Source organism: Scyliorhinus canicula, chromosome 4 (genome assembly GCF_902713615.1).
Source record: "Scyliorhinus canicula chromosome 4, sScyCan1.1, whole genome shotgun sequence".
In the NCBI taxonomy this organism is placed as follows: Eukaryota; Metazoa; Chordata; class Chondrichthyes; order Carcharhiniformes; family Scyliorhinidae; genus Scyliorhinus; species Scyliorhinus canicula.
In genome coordinates, this window is record NC_052149.1 from 170,048,645 (window position 1) to 170,064,753 (window position 16,109).

General features: G+C 44.3%; 1 protein-coding gene across 6 annotated transcripts in view; it reads left to right on the top strand.

Moving 5' to 3' along the window:
- The window catches only part of sh3tc2 (SH3 domain and tetratricopeptide repeats 2), a 133,376-nt gene that overhangs the window by 92,435 nt on the left and 24,832 nt on the right, over positions 1-16,109 (top strand). For all 6 annotated transcript variants that reach the window (XM_038795528.1, XM_038795526.1, XM_038795527.1 and 3 more), the window contains 3 exons: positions 4,299-4,494; positions 11,213-11,346; positions 13,455-13,496. In XM_038795528.1, coding sequence (XP_038651456.1) covers positions 4,299-4,494; positions 11,213-11,346; positions 13,455-13,496 — 372 coding nt within the window. The remainder of the gene's footprint in view (positions 1-4,298; positions 4,495-11,212; positions 11,347-13,454; positions 13,497-16,109) is intronic.

The following is a 16,109-nucleotide window of genomic DNA, read 5'->3' on the forward strand; positions in this document are numbered from 1 at the left end:
CTGTACCCTGAGAAAGAGCCAAACTTACTCAGCATCTCCATAATCCTATTCATACTGGATATCGGGTCTGTCACATATAACAAGTTGTTCGTTTACAAAGTGCCCCCCATACCTGACGCAATTAGCCAGCCGTTTTTTCCATTGACCACAGTTCAAACTCCATCTGGAGCTTCTTCCACTGCTTCAACAACTCCTCCTCTGGGGTGGCCGAACACTGACGCTCCAGTGCCAGAATGGCCTCGACTCGACCAATCTCTATCTTTCTATCCCCCCCACCTTCTCCTTTGTGCCTTTATCGAAGTTAGCTCCCCATAAATTACCACCTTTAACTCCTCCTAGAATGTGGAGGGAGAAGCCTCCTTGTTCTTGTTGAATTCAACACATATGCCTATAGTCACTCCGATCCTCTCACATGCCCCTTTATACGCCAACGTTGCCACATCTAACATCCACGGCGGTCACTGGATGCCCCCCTTCGCCTCACACAGATGCACAAAGTGCAGTGCATGGTTCAATATGACAACCACTGAGTATTCTGAGCCTACCACCCCTGGAAGCAGTGCCTTACCCATAATAAAAAATGTCAACACGGGTGTATACCCGGTGTACATGTGAGAAAAATAAAAATTCCTTCGCTTTTGGGCACCCAAACCCATCCATTCCATGAACCCAAGCAATTCTTCGTTACCCCCGATACTTTCAGGGATTGGGGACATGACCAATCCGGCCTGGGATCAAGCACACACTTTCAGGGAATTGGGGCAGCACAGTGGTTAGCACTGTTGCTTCCCAGCTCCAGAGTCCCAGGTTCGATTCCCGGTTTGGGTCACTGTCTGTGCGAAGTCTGCACGTTCTTCTCGTGTCTGCATGGGTTTCCTCCGGGTGCTCTGGTTTCCTCCCACAGTCCAAAGATGTTCAGCTTAGGTGGATTGGCCATGATAAATTGCTCTTAGTGTATAAAAAGGTGAGGTGGGTTTACTGGGTTACGGGGTAGGGTGGAGGTGTGGGCTTCAATAGGGTGCTCATTCCAAGAGCCGGTGCAGACTCGATGGGCCAAATGGTCTACTTCTGCACTGTAAATGCTATGATTAAAGTCCCCCCCCCCCCCCCCCAAATCAACCGATATGTATCTAAATCCGGTTCCCCCGCTAACACCTTTTGAATGAACTTGACATCATGACAATTAGGAATGTTTACATTCAGTAACAGCTCAGGAACCCCCTCCAACCTTCCAGTCACCCCCCCCCCCCCACTATCCCCCTACCCAAACCACTTTTAATCATGTATATCCCAAGGCACTTCATCCCCACACCTAATCCCTCACCCACCCTGCGATTCTCACCAGTCCCAACAATTGCTTTAATACACCCAAAGCTTGTACCTCACATGCAGGGTGGCAGATATCAAATTATACACTCAGAGAACAGAGTAAATCAAAGACAACAGCAAAAAATAAAAAAGTACTAACATCCCTGAGCACACTGTCATAACTCGACCATGCAGGTGAACCCACCCAGAATCTTCAAATATACCCCAGTCCATGGGGGATATTTCCGTCATAAAGATAATTGCCTCCTCTGGCAAATCAAAATAATGTTTTTTTTTCCCATGTGAGACCGACAAGCGAGCCAATACACCATGCCAAATTGCACCTTGCTCCTGAAAAGAACAGCCTGGGCCTTGTTGAATCCAGCCTTATTTGTCAGCTCCATCCCCAAGTCAGCACGGCAGCGTAGTGGTTCGCACAGTTGCTTCACAGCTCTCGGGTCCCAGGTTCGATTCCTGGCTTGGGTCGCTGTCTGTGCCAAGTCTGCACGTTCTCCCCGAGTCTGCGTGGATTTCCTCCGGGTGCTCCGGTTTCCTCCCACAGTCCAAAGATGTGCGGATTAGGTGGATTGGCCATGCTAAATTGCCTTTAGTGTCCAAAACGTTTAAGTGGGGTTACTGGGTTACGGGGATAGGGTAGAGATGTGGGCTTGAGTAGGGTGCTCTTTGTAAGGGCCACTGCAGACTCAATGGGCTGAATGGCCTCCTTCTGCACTGTAAATTCTATGATTCGATGATAAGTCCTGGTAGATTCGGACAATATGGCCTTCCCAGCTGCATTGCCGTGTTTCCTTTGCCCACCTCAGGATCTTTTTCTTGTCCAGATATCTATGGAGCCATATAATGATCGCTCGTGGTGCCTTACCAGCTCTAGACTTCTTCCTCAACGAACCAAGGTCCCGATACACTTCAGGAGAGTGGTCAAAGACACCCTCCCCCATCGGCTGCTTGAAAATCTTTGCCACGTATTCCGTGCTTCTCACATCCTCCAATGTCTTCAGGCAGCCCTTCAATCCTCAAATTCTGCCGCCTGAAGCAGTTTTCCAGGTCATCAATCTTGGCCTTCAGTTTAATTTTCCGACATCATCAACATCTCTGCCTCCAAAGAGGCAATCCAACTTCATGGTCAGCAACCATCTCATCCACTTTCTGGATCGACGCATTCTGTGACTCCAGCTGCTGTTCCCACCCTTACCAGGGCTACCTAAATTGGTTCTGCCACTCTTGCTGAGTCTTGAGTGACTGTCTGCCTTTGCTTTTTAAATTTGGCCGATAGGAACTCCACCAAACTTGTCTGTCAACTACTGAGCAGGCAATAATTCCAAAGGACCCACCACCATCCTATCCCCTTCTGCGTAACGTGTGTCCTCTGGGTCTGAAGAATGCCCCTTGTTCGACACACTCCTCTTCTGGTAACTCATCGACATCATTCGCCAGAGAAGAAATCTTAGTTCCTCTACTTCATCACTTTTCCACCTGCACCTGCCCCGCAAAACAGGCCAAAAAACAAGTCCTCAGGCAGGAGTTACCTTATGTGCAGCCATGGCCGCCACCAGAAGTCGCCTGAGGAATAAAAGTTAAGAGCGGTAGTTACCTTCACAGGTGTTGATGGATTGTGTCTCAAGTTGCTGTTGGACCATGCGACATTTGTCTGTCACAATCTCACAGCTTAACTTCAGCTGCCTTCGTCACTGGATCCCCATTATATTCAGGTATGATATCAATGGTCTGCACACTATTCCCACAGGGTTGTACCTGGTTGCCCTGCCTCTCCTTCTCCTCCTTCCTGTTACACAGTCCTGACCTGCCTCCCCACTGTCTTCTAGCTCCTAAGGCCTCCATATACGAGGATGCAATACCCATCTTCTATGTTCATTTGCACAAAGTTCTATTTACCCTTCTCCAGTCAGAGTTCTTCCTGACACGAGCATGCATGACTCAGTAGATGCAAAAATAATTGGCCTGGCTATCCAAATAAGTACACCAAGTTCAGATCCTCTCTTACCATCTCTACCTTACACATTGTGGGCTCTACTCTCCTGGGCTACTAAAAATTCGACTGGACTAGGGGCAGTCAATGGTTTAAATGACCAGCTGCCTCTGTACAATGCACATACATGAAATGTGCCCCACCCCCATTCCTACCTCTGTGAAAATGGAAAATTGCATGTTTAGGGTGGGACTTAGGATTTTTGCTGTGTTGCCAGGGCAGAGAGTCTCTTTTGTAGTGAAAATCTGAAGCAAGTATTTGCTGCAAAAGGACATTGTATTGCCCTACTGATTCCAATTTCTGCTTCCATTGTTAGGTGTATATAACATTGACTAACTGTTTAAACATTAGAACATAATGAAATGTGTTGTATGGATTTTAACTAAGCTCTATTATAAATTGTTTGTAAACAGTCACTTACTAAAGTTCATTATTTCACAATTATCATTGCCATTTTTCATTCATGTTGTGCCGGGGTCTACATGACTCTCCATTAAAGGTATTGTGAATGGATGAGAGAATTCCATGGAACGTCGCCCTTGCATATTCAATTAGAAGCTGGTTGCGAAACTCATGCTGCGGGATTCTCCGTCGGCGGGATCCTCCACTTCACCGGCAGCACACCCATGCCTGTGTATTTCCCAACGGCATCGGGTGGCCACGATGGTAAACCCCATTGGCCAGCTGCGGGAACGGTCAATCCTGCTGCCGGCAGCGGCATGCCACGGAGAATCCCACCCATGTTTATTTTTATTTTTTTAAATAAAGGCTGTTTTTTTAAATAAACATTGCCTTCATGAGTAAATTGTCAGAAACAATTATGTATTTTAACTTGGCTTCCATTATATGTTTCTGTGACAGGGAGGGTGTATGTTTCTGGAGACCATACAGCTTTAAGACATGATATTTGAACTGAGGTGAATTGGAGAGGTTCCACCAAATTTCAAGCAAATTGTCACTTAAGTGTATCTTCTGCCTTTAGGTACTGGTACCTGCGTAGCAACAGTGGATTACAAGGAGGTTGAGATGGATGAATTGAGTTTCAACGAAGGAGAAAAGATTCAGATAATTGGCTTCCTTCTTTCTAGCCTGCAGTGGGCTTTGGGAAAGTCTTTATGTACTGGAGAAATTGGATTTGTCCAAATAAGGCATGTGCAGCCTGACCAATTCAAAACACTGTGAGTAAAGAAATTCTGATTTAGTCTGCATTGGAATGTCAATTACTCAACTGAGATTTATTATTCGTGAGTAATATTGTGTTTATGGGGACATTTTGTGAATACATATCGCATGTCTGCTGAATGCCCAGGTCAGAAGATCGTGATAACCATGCTCGCGATTTCCCAATCCATGTGGGTAAAGCTACCCAACTGTTTTCTATTTCCCTTCTGTATGTAAGAAATTTAAAATTTTTGTTCGTATTTTTTCTCAGCTTTCATTGTTATTTCTAAATGTTTTTATTTTTTGCTCCACACCACACAACTCTTTATTTGAGACTCCAGGCAAGTTGCTCGGTTCTTAGACTCTGCTGTATTGTTGAGTGAGTCATCCATGGGCGGAGTTAACTCTGACAAAAAAGCTTTGACAAAGGGTCGTCTGAACTTGAAAGGTTAGCCCTTTTCTCTCTCTACAGATGCTGCCAGACCTGCTGAGATGTTCCAGAATTTTCACTTTTGGTTTCAGATTCCAGCATCTGCAGTAATTTGCATTGATAGAGGAGGGTGCCGGATGCAGGGGTGGGCTGGACAGCAGGCTTGCCTCGGGAATCCGGCACAGTATTCAAACCTTAAAAATAAAATAGCCTTCATCCTCCATCCACTCCGTCCCACCCATACCAATTAATGGCCCCTGATTCCACCCAATCCAAACTATGGCCCCCACCCATACCCTCCTTGCCAAGGTCTGCTCCTCCACCCACCCCCATGGTCCCTTATGACCTCCATGACAATCTATGTCCCTTCACCCAGCCTGATGGCATTTTATAGCCCTTCAAATAACTTAGCGCCAACCCATGCAACCGATGACTACGGACCACCACCCTCCGCCGTTATATCTACTATGCCAACTTATCCAGTAGCCACCATGCCAGACCTCAGGACCCATGCAGAGATAAGATAAAATAAGATTCTACAAAATTAATGTTATCAGTGTCTATTGCAGACTTTGCTATATTGAAAGAAACACTTTTACAGGCTAGAATTTTCCATCCCTTATGCTGGCAGGATCTTTTGTACCCGACAGTTTGAATGGACATTTAAATGGCTCATTGGCCCACTACGGGGTCGCGGTGACGCTGGCGAGCCACTGAAATCTCCATTCACTTCATCAGGATCAGAATATTCCGCCGGCATGAAGTACTGGAAAGGTCTGGCCATAAAAAAACCATGATGTGGAGATGCCGCCGTTGGACTGGGGTGAGCACAGTAAGAAGTCTCACAACACCAGGTCAAAGTCCAGCAGGTTTGTTTCAAACAAGCTTTCGGAGCACTGCTCCTTCCTCGGGTGGATGGAGAGGTATATTCCAGAAACATATATAGAGACACAATAGTCTGGCACCTTTGAATTTGTCTATATATATGTTTCTGGAACATACCTCTCCATTCACCTGAGGAAGGAGCAGTGCTCCGAAAGCTAGTGTTTGAAACAAACCTGTTGGACTTTAACCTGGTGTTGTAAGACTTTTTTTAGAACAGTACAGCACAGAACAGGCCCTTCGGCCCTCGATGTTGTGCCGAGCAATGATCACCCTACTTAAACCCACGTAACCCGTATCCCAACAATCCCCCCATTAACCTTACACTACGGGCAATTTAGCATTGCCAATCCACCTAACCCGCACATCTTTGGACTGTGGGAGGAAACCGGAGCACCCGGAGGAAACCCACGCACACACAGGGAGGACGTGCAGACTCCACACAGACAGTGACCCAACCGGGAATCGAACCTGGGACCCTGGAGCTGTGAAGCATTGATGCTAACCACCATGCTACCGTGAGGCCTGTAAAAAAACGGGCTTCTTACTATAAAAAACATTTACTATATTTGCATTCCTTCAGCTAAATAAAGGTTTTTAACAATAAACTTTGAATTTCGTGCACAATCCCTTATAATAACAAGTATTGGAATTCATAGTCACACATCAAAGAGTCAAAGAACAATACAGCACAGGAACAGGCCCTTCGGCCCTCCAAGTCTGCGCCGATCACATGTCCTATCTAGACCAACTGCCTGTATCCTTCTCTTCCCCCGTCTGTTCATGTGCCTATCCAGATAAATCTTAAAAGGTCATTAATGTGCCTAAACTACCTCACTTGGCAGTGCACTCCAGGCCACCACCACCCTCTGTGTAAAAACCTTCCCCCACACATCTCCACTGAACCTATCCTCCCTCACCTTGAACTTGTGCCGCCTTGTAATTTTCAATTCCGCCTTGGGAAAAAGCCTCCAACTGTTCACCTATCTATACCCTAATAATTTTATAAACTTTTATCAGGTCGTCCCTCAGCCTCTGTCTCTCGAGGGAGAACAATCCCAGTTTATTCAATCTCTCCTCATAGCTAATACCCTCCATACCTGGCAACATCTTGGTAAACCTTTTATGTACTCTCTCCAAAGCCTCCATATCCTTCTGGTAGTGTGGTGACAAGAATTGGACACAGTATTCCAAATGTGGCCGAACCAATGTTCTATATAACTGTAACATAATTTTCAAGCTTTTATACTGTATATCCCGTCCTACGAAGGCAAACATGCCATATGTTTTCTTTACTACCATTTCAACTCCTGCTGCCACTTTTAAGGATCTGTGGACCAGCACGCCCAGATCTCTCTGTGTCTCTATGCTCCTGATTGTTCTGCCATTTATTTTATAGCTCCCAACTGAATTGGTTCTACCAAAATGCATCACCTCGCATTTGTCCGGATTAAATTCTACCTGCCATTTCTCCGCCCAATTTTGCAGCCTATCTATAGCCTGTTGTATTCTCTGACAATCTTCATCACTATCCGCAACTCCTGCAATCTTAGTATCATCAATAAACTTGCTAATCAGACCCGCTACGTTTTCTTCCAAGTAATTTTTATAGATACAACAAACAACAAAGGTCCCAGTACTGATCCCTGCAGTTACAGACCTCCATTCGGAAAAACACCTTTCCAATGCTATCCTCTGTCTGTCTTCAATGGCCAAGCCAGTTCTGAATCCATCCAGCTAGTTCACCCCTGTCCCCATGTGATCTAATATTTTGCACCAGCCTGCCATGGGGGATCTTATCAAATGCTGTACTAAGGTCCATGTAAGCAACATCCATAGCCTTTCTCTCGTCAATCATTTTTGCCGCCTCCTCAAAAAACTAAATTAAATTAGCGAGACATGACCTCCCTCATAAAAAAAACATGCTGTCTGTCGCTAATAAGACCATTCACTTCCAAATGTGCATAGATCCTATCTCTGAGAATCTTTTCCAACAATTTCACTATTACTGACGTCAAGCTCACTGGCCTATAATTACCTGGGTTATCCTTGCAACCCTTCTTAAATAACGGTACAACACTGGCTATCCTCCAATCCTCTGGGATCTCACCTGTGGCGGTCGAGGACACAAAGATTTCTGTTAGAAGCCCAGCGATTTCATCTCTTGTCTCCCTAAATTAATCTGGGATAGATGCTATCTGGCCCTGGGGGTTTGTCTACCTTAATGCTTTTTAACACACCTAACACTTCCTCCCTTTTAATATGATCTGTTCTAAAGATTAAAGTATTAGGTCCAGTATAGCCCCCTCTCTAGTCAGATTATCCACATATTGTTCCAAAAAACCTTGGGGACACTTAACAAATTCCTCACCATGCAGATCCCTAGCCCTAAGGGATTTCCAGTCAATTTGAGGAAAGTCTCCCACTACAACAACCCTATTCTTTCTACATCTATCCAGAATCTGCTTACATATCTGTTCCTATCCGTGGGCTGTTGGGTGGCCTGTAGTACACCCCCATCATAATGACTGGCTCTTTCCTGTTTCTGAGTTCTACCCACAGTGCCTCGTTACTTGATTCTTCCATGGTGTCCTCCCTCTGTACAGCTGTATTATGTTTCGTTGCAAATACCCCACTTCTTTTGCCTTCTACCCCGTCTCGCCTAAAACACCTATATCCTGGAATATTTAACTGCCAGTCCTGTCCATAACTACTCATAGCTGTCAATCAAACTATGAAACGGTATGCACCCAACTATGACAATGGTGGTTGTGAAATCAATCATGCAGCACTAATCAGGAAATGAAAACCTTCAGGCTATGTCAACAGACAGACTGAGACAACTTATTTTGTTTTTCACACTCCAAACATTTTATTCAAAGATTTAAAGGGCAAGACTTTAAAATACCGTGACAGCTTGGTAGCTCCTTTTCGCAGGTACTTTTAACAGGTCCTCTTCACACTTTTGACAAGTCGCTTTGGCAGGTCCTCTAGACCGGTGCCTCTGACAGTTTTGACAGTTGATTTTGACAGGTCTGTTGACAGTTACAATGAGCTTGACAGTAATGAGCTCCTGTACTTTTTATGTACTTTGCTACCTACCTTTAACTATCCCAAAGGGCACCTTGAACTTCACCAAAGGATATCTTACGTTCCCCCGCAAAGGTGTCCCAAGCCCAAATTCAATGGGGTACCCTGGCTTTCCAAACAAATCCACAAAGTTCAGACTTGCACTACCCAGCTCCAATCTGCACATGTCAGGCTTCACTTTTCAAGGCTACCAAAATCCCACTTCAGCAGAGGCAGCTGCTGATTTAAAAGGTCTGCTGCCTCCATAAAACATGCACGTGTAAAATGTGCCCCACTCCCATTCCCACCACTGGGAAAATGGGAAGTGCTGTGTTTGGGAGTTGGACTTGTGATTTTCAGATAGTTCCCCTATTTTGCCATGATGGAAAGGCGTGGTAAAAATCTGGGCCACCATTTCTGCTTGGCTGCTCATGTTGATGTGCAAACTGTGATCACCATTTGTTCTGCTGCCCTCTGCATGCAGCAACATGTAATACAGCTAGTTTCACTGAACTCTATGGCATTAGCTGCTGTTGGGCCGTGTCAATCAAAACAGAAGTGCTTAACGTAATTTCTCAATCTAAATGCTTGCAGGCAAATTCTTAAAACCCTGACAATGTTACTTATCCAGGTTATTCTACATTTAAAATTGGCCATCGTTTCCAAAATGTGGGGCACACTCCAAACTAATGAAATGAATGATGTTTCTTAGCAACTGAGAGTAAGAGCAGAGGGTTATGTTGAGAAATGCAGATCAACTTAATTGAATTTTGTGAAACAAATGTTGGTTTTAGCGTCATACACTAGAGAGCCATAGAGTTTTACAGCACGGAAAGAGACCCTTCGGCCTGTCGTGTCCACGCCAGCCATCATTCACCCATTTATTCTAATCCCATTTTTCAGTCCATAGCCTTGTATGCTCTGGCATTTCAAGTGTTCATCGAAATACTTCTTAAATGTTGTGAGGGTTCTTGCAGTGAGTTTCAGATTCCATCCACCCTCTGAGTGAAAATGTTTTTCCTCACATCCCCTCTAAACCTCCTGCCCGTTATCTGAAATCCATGCCCCTGGTTATTGACCCCTCTCGCTAAGGGGAAAAGTTCCTTTCTATCTATGTCCCTCATAGTTTTATGCACCTTGTGCTCCAGGGTCTTGGAGAGTGGTAAGGAATGCGACCAGCTAAAGATGAAAAGCCTAAGATGTGAGGGTACATAACCTAGAGTTTTGCTTGATTTATATTTGGGAGAGGTTGCGATATCAAAACACTTTCCCAAACATTTCTTTAGGCAATCAAATGGATTTTTAGAAAATTCACATGAGTAAGAGCTACTTAGCCTGTGGAAGGATTGGGCTTTGTAGATTGATTAAACACGAGCCTTTTTTGAATGGATTCTCCCTCTTCTTAAGAAGGATACATACAATAAAGCCATGCCACATGTTCAATAACACACTGCGTGGCAGATATCTTCCAGCTCCATAACAACACATATCTTAGAGTGGAGTATAACAATTGGATTGCTGGCTGCAGTGAGGGCAGGTTGGTCACTTGAACCCTTGAGCCTGAGTGCCTAGGTTTAGTCCACTAAACCTCCAAATGGGTGTCACGCTGCAGACACCTATTTACAAGTTGGTGTAATGCCCTGACCAGCAGTAAGGTAGAGAGGAAGTCATTGCCATTGGAGTGGAGGAGGTAGCAGCAGCCAACTTTATTATTGTTGAGCCTGGAGAAATATTCCATTATCAGGCATCACAAAAGTAATATTAACAGTTATTTGTTGAGGTCTCTTCCTCTTGTTCATTAGGCTGTGCTGAGCTAGGAGTATGTGGCTTTGATGCCTCCCAGTAGGCTATTGAAATAGAGTTGGGATCAAATGTGTGCCATCTCAATCTTTTTGGATTAATGGAACTCCCTCCATATTTAGATAGGTGCTGGATCATCCAGTGGAAGGCACCGGTTAAAATGGCAGTGGAGGAGTAGGAATGGGGTCCACCTCAGTTTTAACTTCATTATTGACACATTTCCTGGGAGGCACTTAAAACATTTCTTTGCATTCCAAAGTAATGGTAGGTGATGCACTTTAGGGCGTGTCTGAATGATACGATAAGGTGGGGTTGACTAACATCTTTATCATTCCTGGTGCAATGTTGAAAGGACATATGGGGAATTGAGCTGCATGTCATGATTTTCCATCTAGGTATGATAATTATTCAGAGTATAAATTATAACTATTTTTTTAAAAATCTTGTTTTAGTTTGTTTGGGTACTTTGGCACTTATTGTTTCATTGAGATTGCAACATTGTTGAATTGCTGTTGGTTATCCAGTGGAGTTACTATCTAAAATTTAATTTACAGGGAAACCCATCTCCTGTTCTTAAGTGAGGAAGAAAAATCATCACTGATTATGTTGAAAAAAGCTGATGAACAGCATTGCGTTAACATCCTGAACAAACTCTGCCAAACTGACATCAGCACTGTTTATCGTTTAGGTGTGTTTTCATTGACATTAATTTTTCATATGATTAATTAGCCATTGCTTATTCCTTCAATCTTTTCTTCTCTGCTGAAAGTGCCGATTGTCGTTGAGATATGTTCTCACAGGTTTTGCCTGTCTTATGAAACTCTATTGATTGTTTTTCATGCATGAGCTGAGACAGTCAATGTTAGCAGGTTCTCTATCTGGGAAGGCATAACAGCTAAACCCAATGCAATATTTTAGGGGTGTGTTTCTGATGCACTATCAATTACCACAAAACGAGAGTAGTGGAATAATCGAGGCTTTATTGAGCAAGATGTGGTGCCTCCTGTAGCTGGAACCAGAATGGCTGTAGCATGGGAGAGTACACACATGTATACGCCGCCTACTGGGCAGCCAGCAGGCAGGGATTCCCCTTGTACCTCTCATATACAGGCAGTGTCGTAATACATGTAATATCTAAACTCATGCATTCGCCAGAAAGTTTGAAACTAGCTGTTGAAGGACTGGTGGCAGTAACCGGCATGCCGAGGAACCTAATCAATTAGTTAACATTTTATGGCTGATTTTCTAACTGTGCAGTGGTGGGTCTTTCCTGCTGGCCTAGCACATTGTGTAATTCAGGGTGTATTGTTTGTGTTTCTCAATGCACAACCAGGTCCCGAAGCAACAGTGTATACTCTGAACATCAGCCTCGTTGCTTCAAACCTCTAATCTCACAAAGGTATAAAAAGGAGCAAGTACATTTCTTATAAAGCTTGATTTCCTGTTATGAATGGAATATTCAGCTACCAATGGTGTAAAGTTTTTCCATCTGTATATGATCCCATCCCCATGGTATGGTACTTAGTTTGTGTCTTCTTGCATCAATGGACTTGGAGCCTGTTACACATCCAACATTGCAGCCCAGTTGGAATTTGAGTTACATTCTACACTCTGTTTACTTCTTTCAACACCACGTAACCTCTCAGCTCTGAGAGAGGCCAGATATCCTGTTTCAGGCCACTGGCAATGTTCCCAAATTCAGTTCCAGGAACCTGACCTCTACTCTGTGCCTCTTGCTGATAGCAAAGCTCAGAACTCACTCAAATGACCATACGAATGCTACAACAAAATCTTGTTACAATGGCTTTAAAGACTGCCAGCTGGATTTAATAACCCAATGATAAATTATAATTATTGTTATTAATTTGTCTGTCCTCACATTGCAAATAAGTTTTGACGGATATCATTTATGCTCTGAAGTCAGGAAATGAATAGCTGAATGTCTGTAAAAGTAATCCGTATCTTGCTGTGCGGCACTGCTTGCTCCGGAGTTTTACCACAATGTTTTGCTTGAAGAATTATTTTTTTAATTGCATGAAGGGGACACAAAATATTTTGACTCTACATATAATGGAAAATGACAGTACCTCACCTCAGCATTTTGTTAATTAGTTATAGATTACAAAGAAGGATAATTGGCAACAATATAAACATTTAAAAAGAACTGAATGATTTTACCAATGTTGATCAAAAATCTTGAGGTTTTTCCATCCCTCGTGCCATCCAATGATGATGCCACAGCCTTGGAGCACAAAGCTAAACATCTAATATACTTTTTACATCATTACATTACTATTGCTGAAGTTTGTGTTCCCTTGTCAATGTTTTTATTTCTAAATGATGTAACACGTTCCACTCCAGGTAATGAATTATTAAAACACTTGTTTTTCTAGATATGGATTTTATTCTATGATGAGATAATTATGATATTATGGAGGCCCAGGTTAGCTGAAATCGCCCAGCAGAGTGAAACTAACACATTGAAACTAAAATGGCAAATTATGCTTGACATATAAAATGCTCACAATTAATTATATCAATTTATAATCCACACGTATCTAAATACCAACTAAATGACACCAGTCTGAACAAATCCATTTTCTGCATATTAGTCTGTGGGCTTTTTTGACTTATGCTTTTGATGAGAACCATACTACACTTAAACCTATCAGAATATTTGATCTAAATTGTGTGTTTAGCTTTAAACAACTACGGAGCTGCAGGAAGGTTATTTGTAAAAAAGATAAGCCAATGATCTCTTTCTAAGAGAATGTATGTATGTTGTTTCTATTGCAGATAAATGCACATGGCAAGAGGTTTTATCAGAAAGTGAACAAGGTCAGCAATTAATTCAAAGTATTCATTTAATAAAAAAATAGACTTGCACTGAAATATTCATTTCATTTGTTATTAATTCTTTGAATCATTGAGATTTTTGCTCATAACAGGTGTGCATGGCTAATTTAAAGAATTATGAATGCTAGTAGCAAAAAATTGAAGTTTTTATGAGTTTACTCCAGAGTAATTGGTAATGATTTGTTGATATTCTTTTGATTTATATTGGACACGATTTAACCACCACGTTGCACCTGGCGTGGATCTGCGCCGGTTAAATAGTGGGAAAGGCCAAATTCGAGATACGCACCGGGCGCGAAACCGGGCATGAATCAGTTTGCCATCTAACCGGCCCGCTCCCGAAGGGGAGTTCCGGATCTCACCCAAGTATGGCGTACATTTCATTGACTCAATTAGTACCAATTTCCATCTCATTAGCAAGATTGAAGTCTAATGTAACGTCCTCCCAGTGCTCGGGAGGGGAGGGGCGTGGGGAATGGGGGACACCTCAGAGGGGGTTGAGCTTGCTCGCGGGGCTGAAGAGGTCCAAGTCGGGAGTTGCCCCGGGCCAGTGGGGTGAGGGACCGCTTGTCCTTGAGGCTTTCAAGTCTTCTTTCAATATTGTGGATACCCGTAATGGGCAACCATAGCTGCTGCCTGTCTGTCCTACCAAACACTTCCAGGACAGAGCCGTGTTCTTGGTTATATGCTGATGGTCACTTTAACTTCCTCTGACTGCGAGTAGCCTCTAGCTTCACAACTAAAGGTTGTATCTAATAAGGAATTGACCTTGTTAGTTATGTGAGCATTTCACAGTTCTCAAGTGGATTCTCGTGGCCACATGTGCCATGTCTCAGACGACGATTATTGCATCGCATTTCAATCAACCTTCAAGCCTGAACACTGCCTGAACTCCAGCAGTGGCAACACCACAAAGGCAGCAGCCAACAATCAAACACTCAAGAGGTGGGCATCAGCACTGGGAATATCCTCGCAACCATAGGGTGAGTGTGTCGATCAGGGGAGGGCACCTGAGTACAGACTCCCTAATGATTCCGACTGGGGTATGGGGTCTAGGGGTTCCCGTTGCGGCCAGGGTGAGTGTGCAGAGAAAGCTTTTCCAGCACAACTGGTTCAGTGGTTGACACTCTTGAGAGAAGGTGAGACACATAAGGGCAGGCTTGGGGGAATTAAGGGTCCCAGGGTGGAAGCCCTAACTGATTGTCAGTCTCTCTCCTCCATTTCCTTAAAGAAATTAGAATAGATGGTGCAGTTGATCCTGCAGAGGATGCCATCATGGTGCTGGTGACAGCCCAGGCGGCCAGGCGCCGAAGAAGGCAGCAGCATTGGCGCAGGCTGGTGGCAGCACCCCAAGTGCAGGGGGCTGCCTCACACCCTGAAGACCCGGCTGCCCATCAGACTGAGGAGGAACCCAGAGGAGGGCGCCTACAATGGCCCAAGGTGTACAGGAGATGACAGGCAGCAGATGCCGCAGGAGACTCCATCTCAAAAAAGAGGCTGTATGACACCTGTGCCATGTCCTCAAGGAATTGGCATGTTGTGTGTGGTGATGTTCATTACTGTAAATACACAAGGGGTTAATGTACATACATGTAGAATAGTTAGACACTGGAGGGAGCACTAGAGACATCATACACACACACTCAACCAATACATCAGTTAGATAGGACACGAGCAATGGGCACTCACGATACACACACAGGTGACACGACCAGAGTAGGGCATTACACCAACTCATATATAAAGGACACCACACACATGATCTGCCTCTTTCCAGTGGAGACAGTCAGAGAGTACAGAGACAAGGTTGATTCGATATAATTCCCACCACGTGGAGTGTAGCAATCTGGTTAGTCAGTCTGAGGAGCTATAGGAGGATTTACAGTAGTGTCGAACCCAAGTTATAATAGTGTACATAGTTTAATAAACGTGTTGGAGTTATCTTTACGTCTGATCCTTCCTTTGTCGAGTGCACCACAAGGAAGCCGCTAATGCTACACCTAAATAGCATAACAAGACACTGGGAAAAGGACACCTGCTCTCGGTGAGTGCAAAGGTCACCGCAGCGCTGAACATTTATGCCACCGGTTCATTCCAGGGCTTGAGCGAGAACTTGTGTATCATATCACAAGCTACAGCCCACAAGTGCATCCATGAGGTCAAGGATGCCCTGTATGCCTGGGCAGCTGACTATATAAACTTTGAGCTGGACTAAGCCCAAAAAGATGCCCAGGCAGCAGGATTCTCTCCCATCACCGGGATGCCCCAGGTCCAGGGTGTAATTGATGGCACGCAAGTTGGCTTGCACGCACTGGGGCATCTGTGCCTTTTCCTGTGCCTTTCATAAACAGGAAGGGGTTCCACTTCCTGAATGTTCAACTTGTGGGTGACCACCACCTCTGATCATTCACATGTGTGCACACTTCCCAAGGAACATACATGGCAGCTACATACTGAGGCATACAGAGATCCCAGAGATACAATGGCCCTAGAATGAAAGCTTGGCTCTTGGGGGATAAGGGGTGCCCGCTGAGGTCCTGGTTGATGATGCCAGTGTGGAGGTCAAAGACCGAGGTGGAGACCTGAGATAACGAG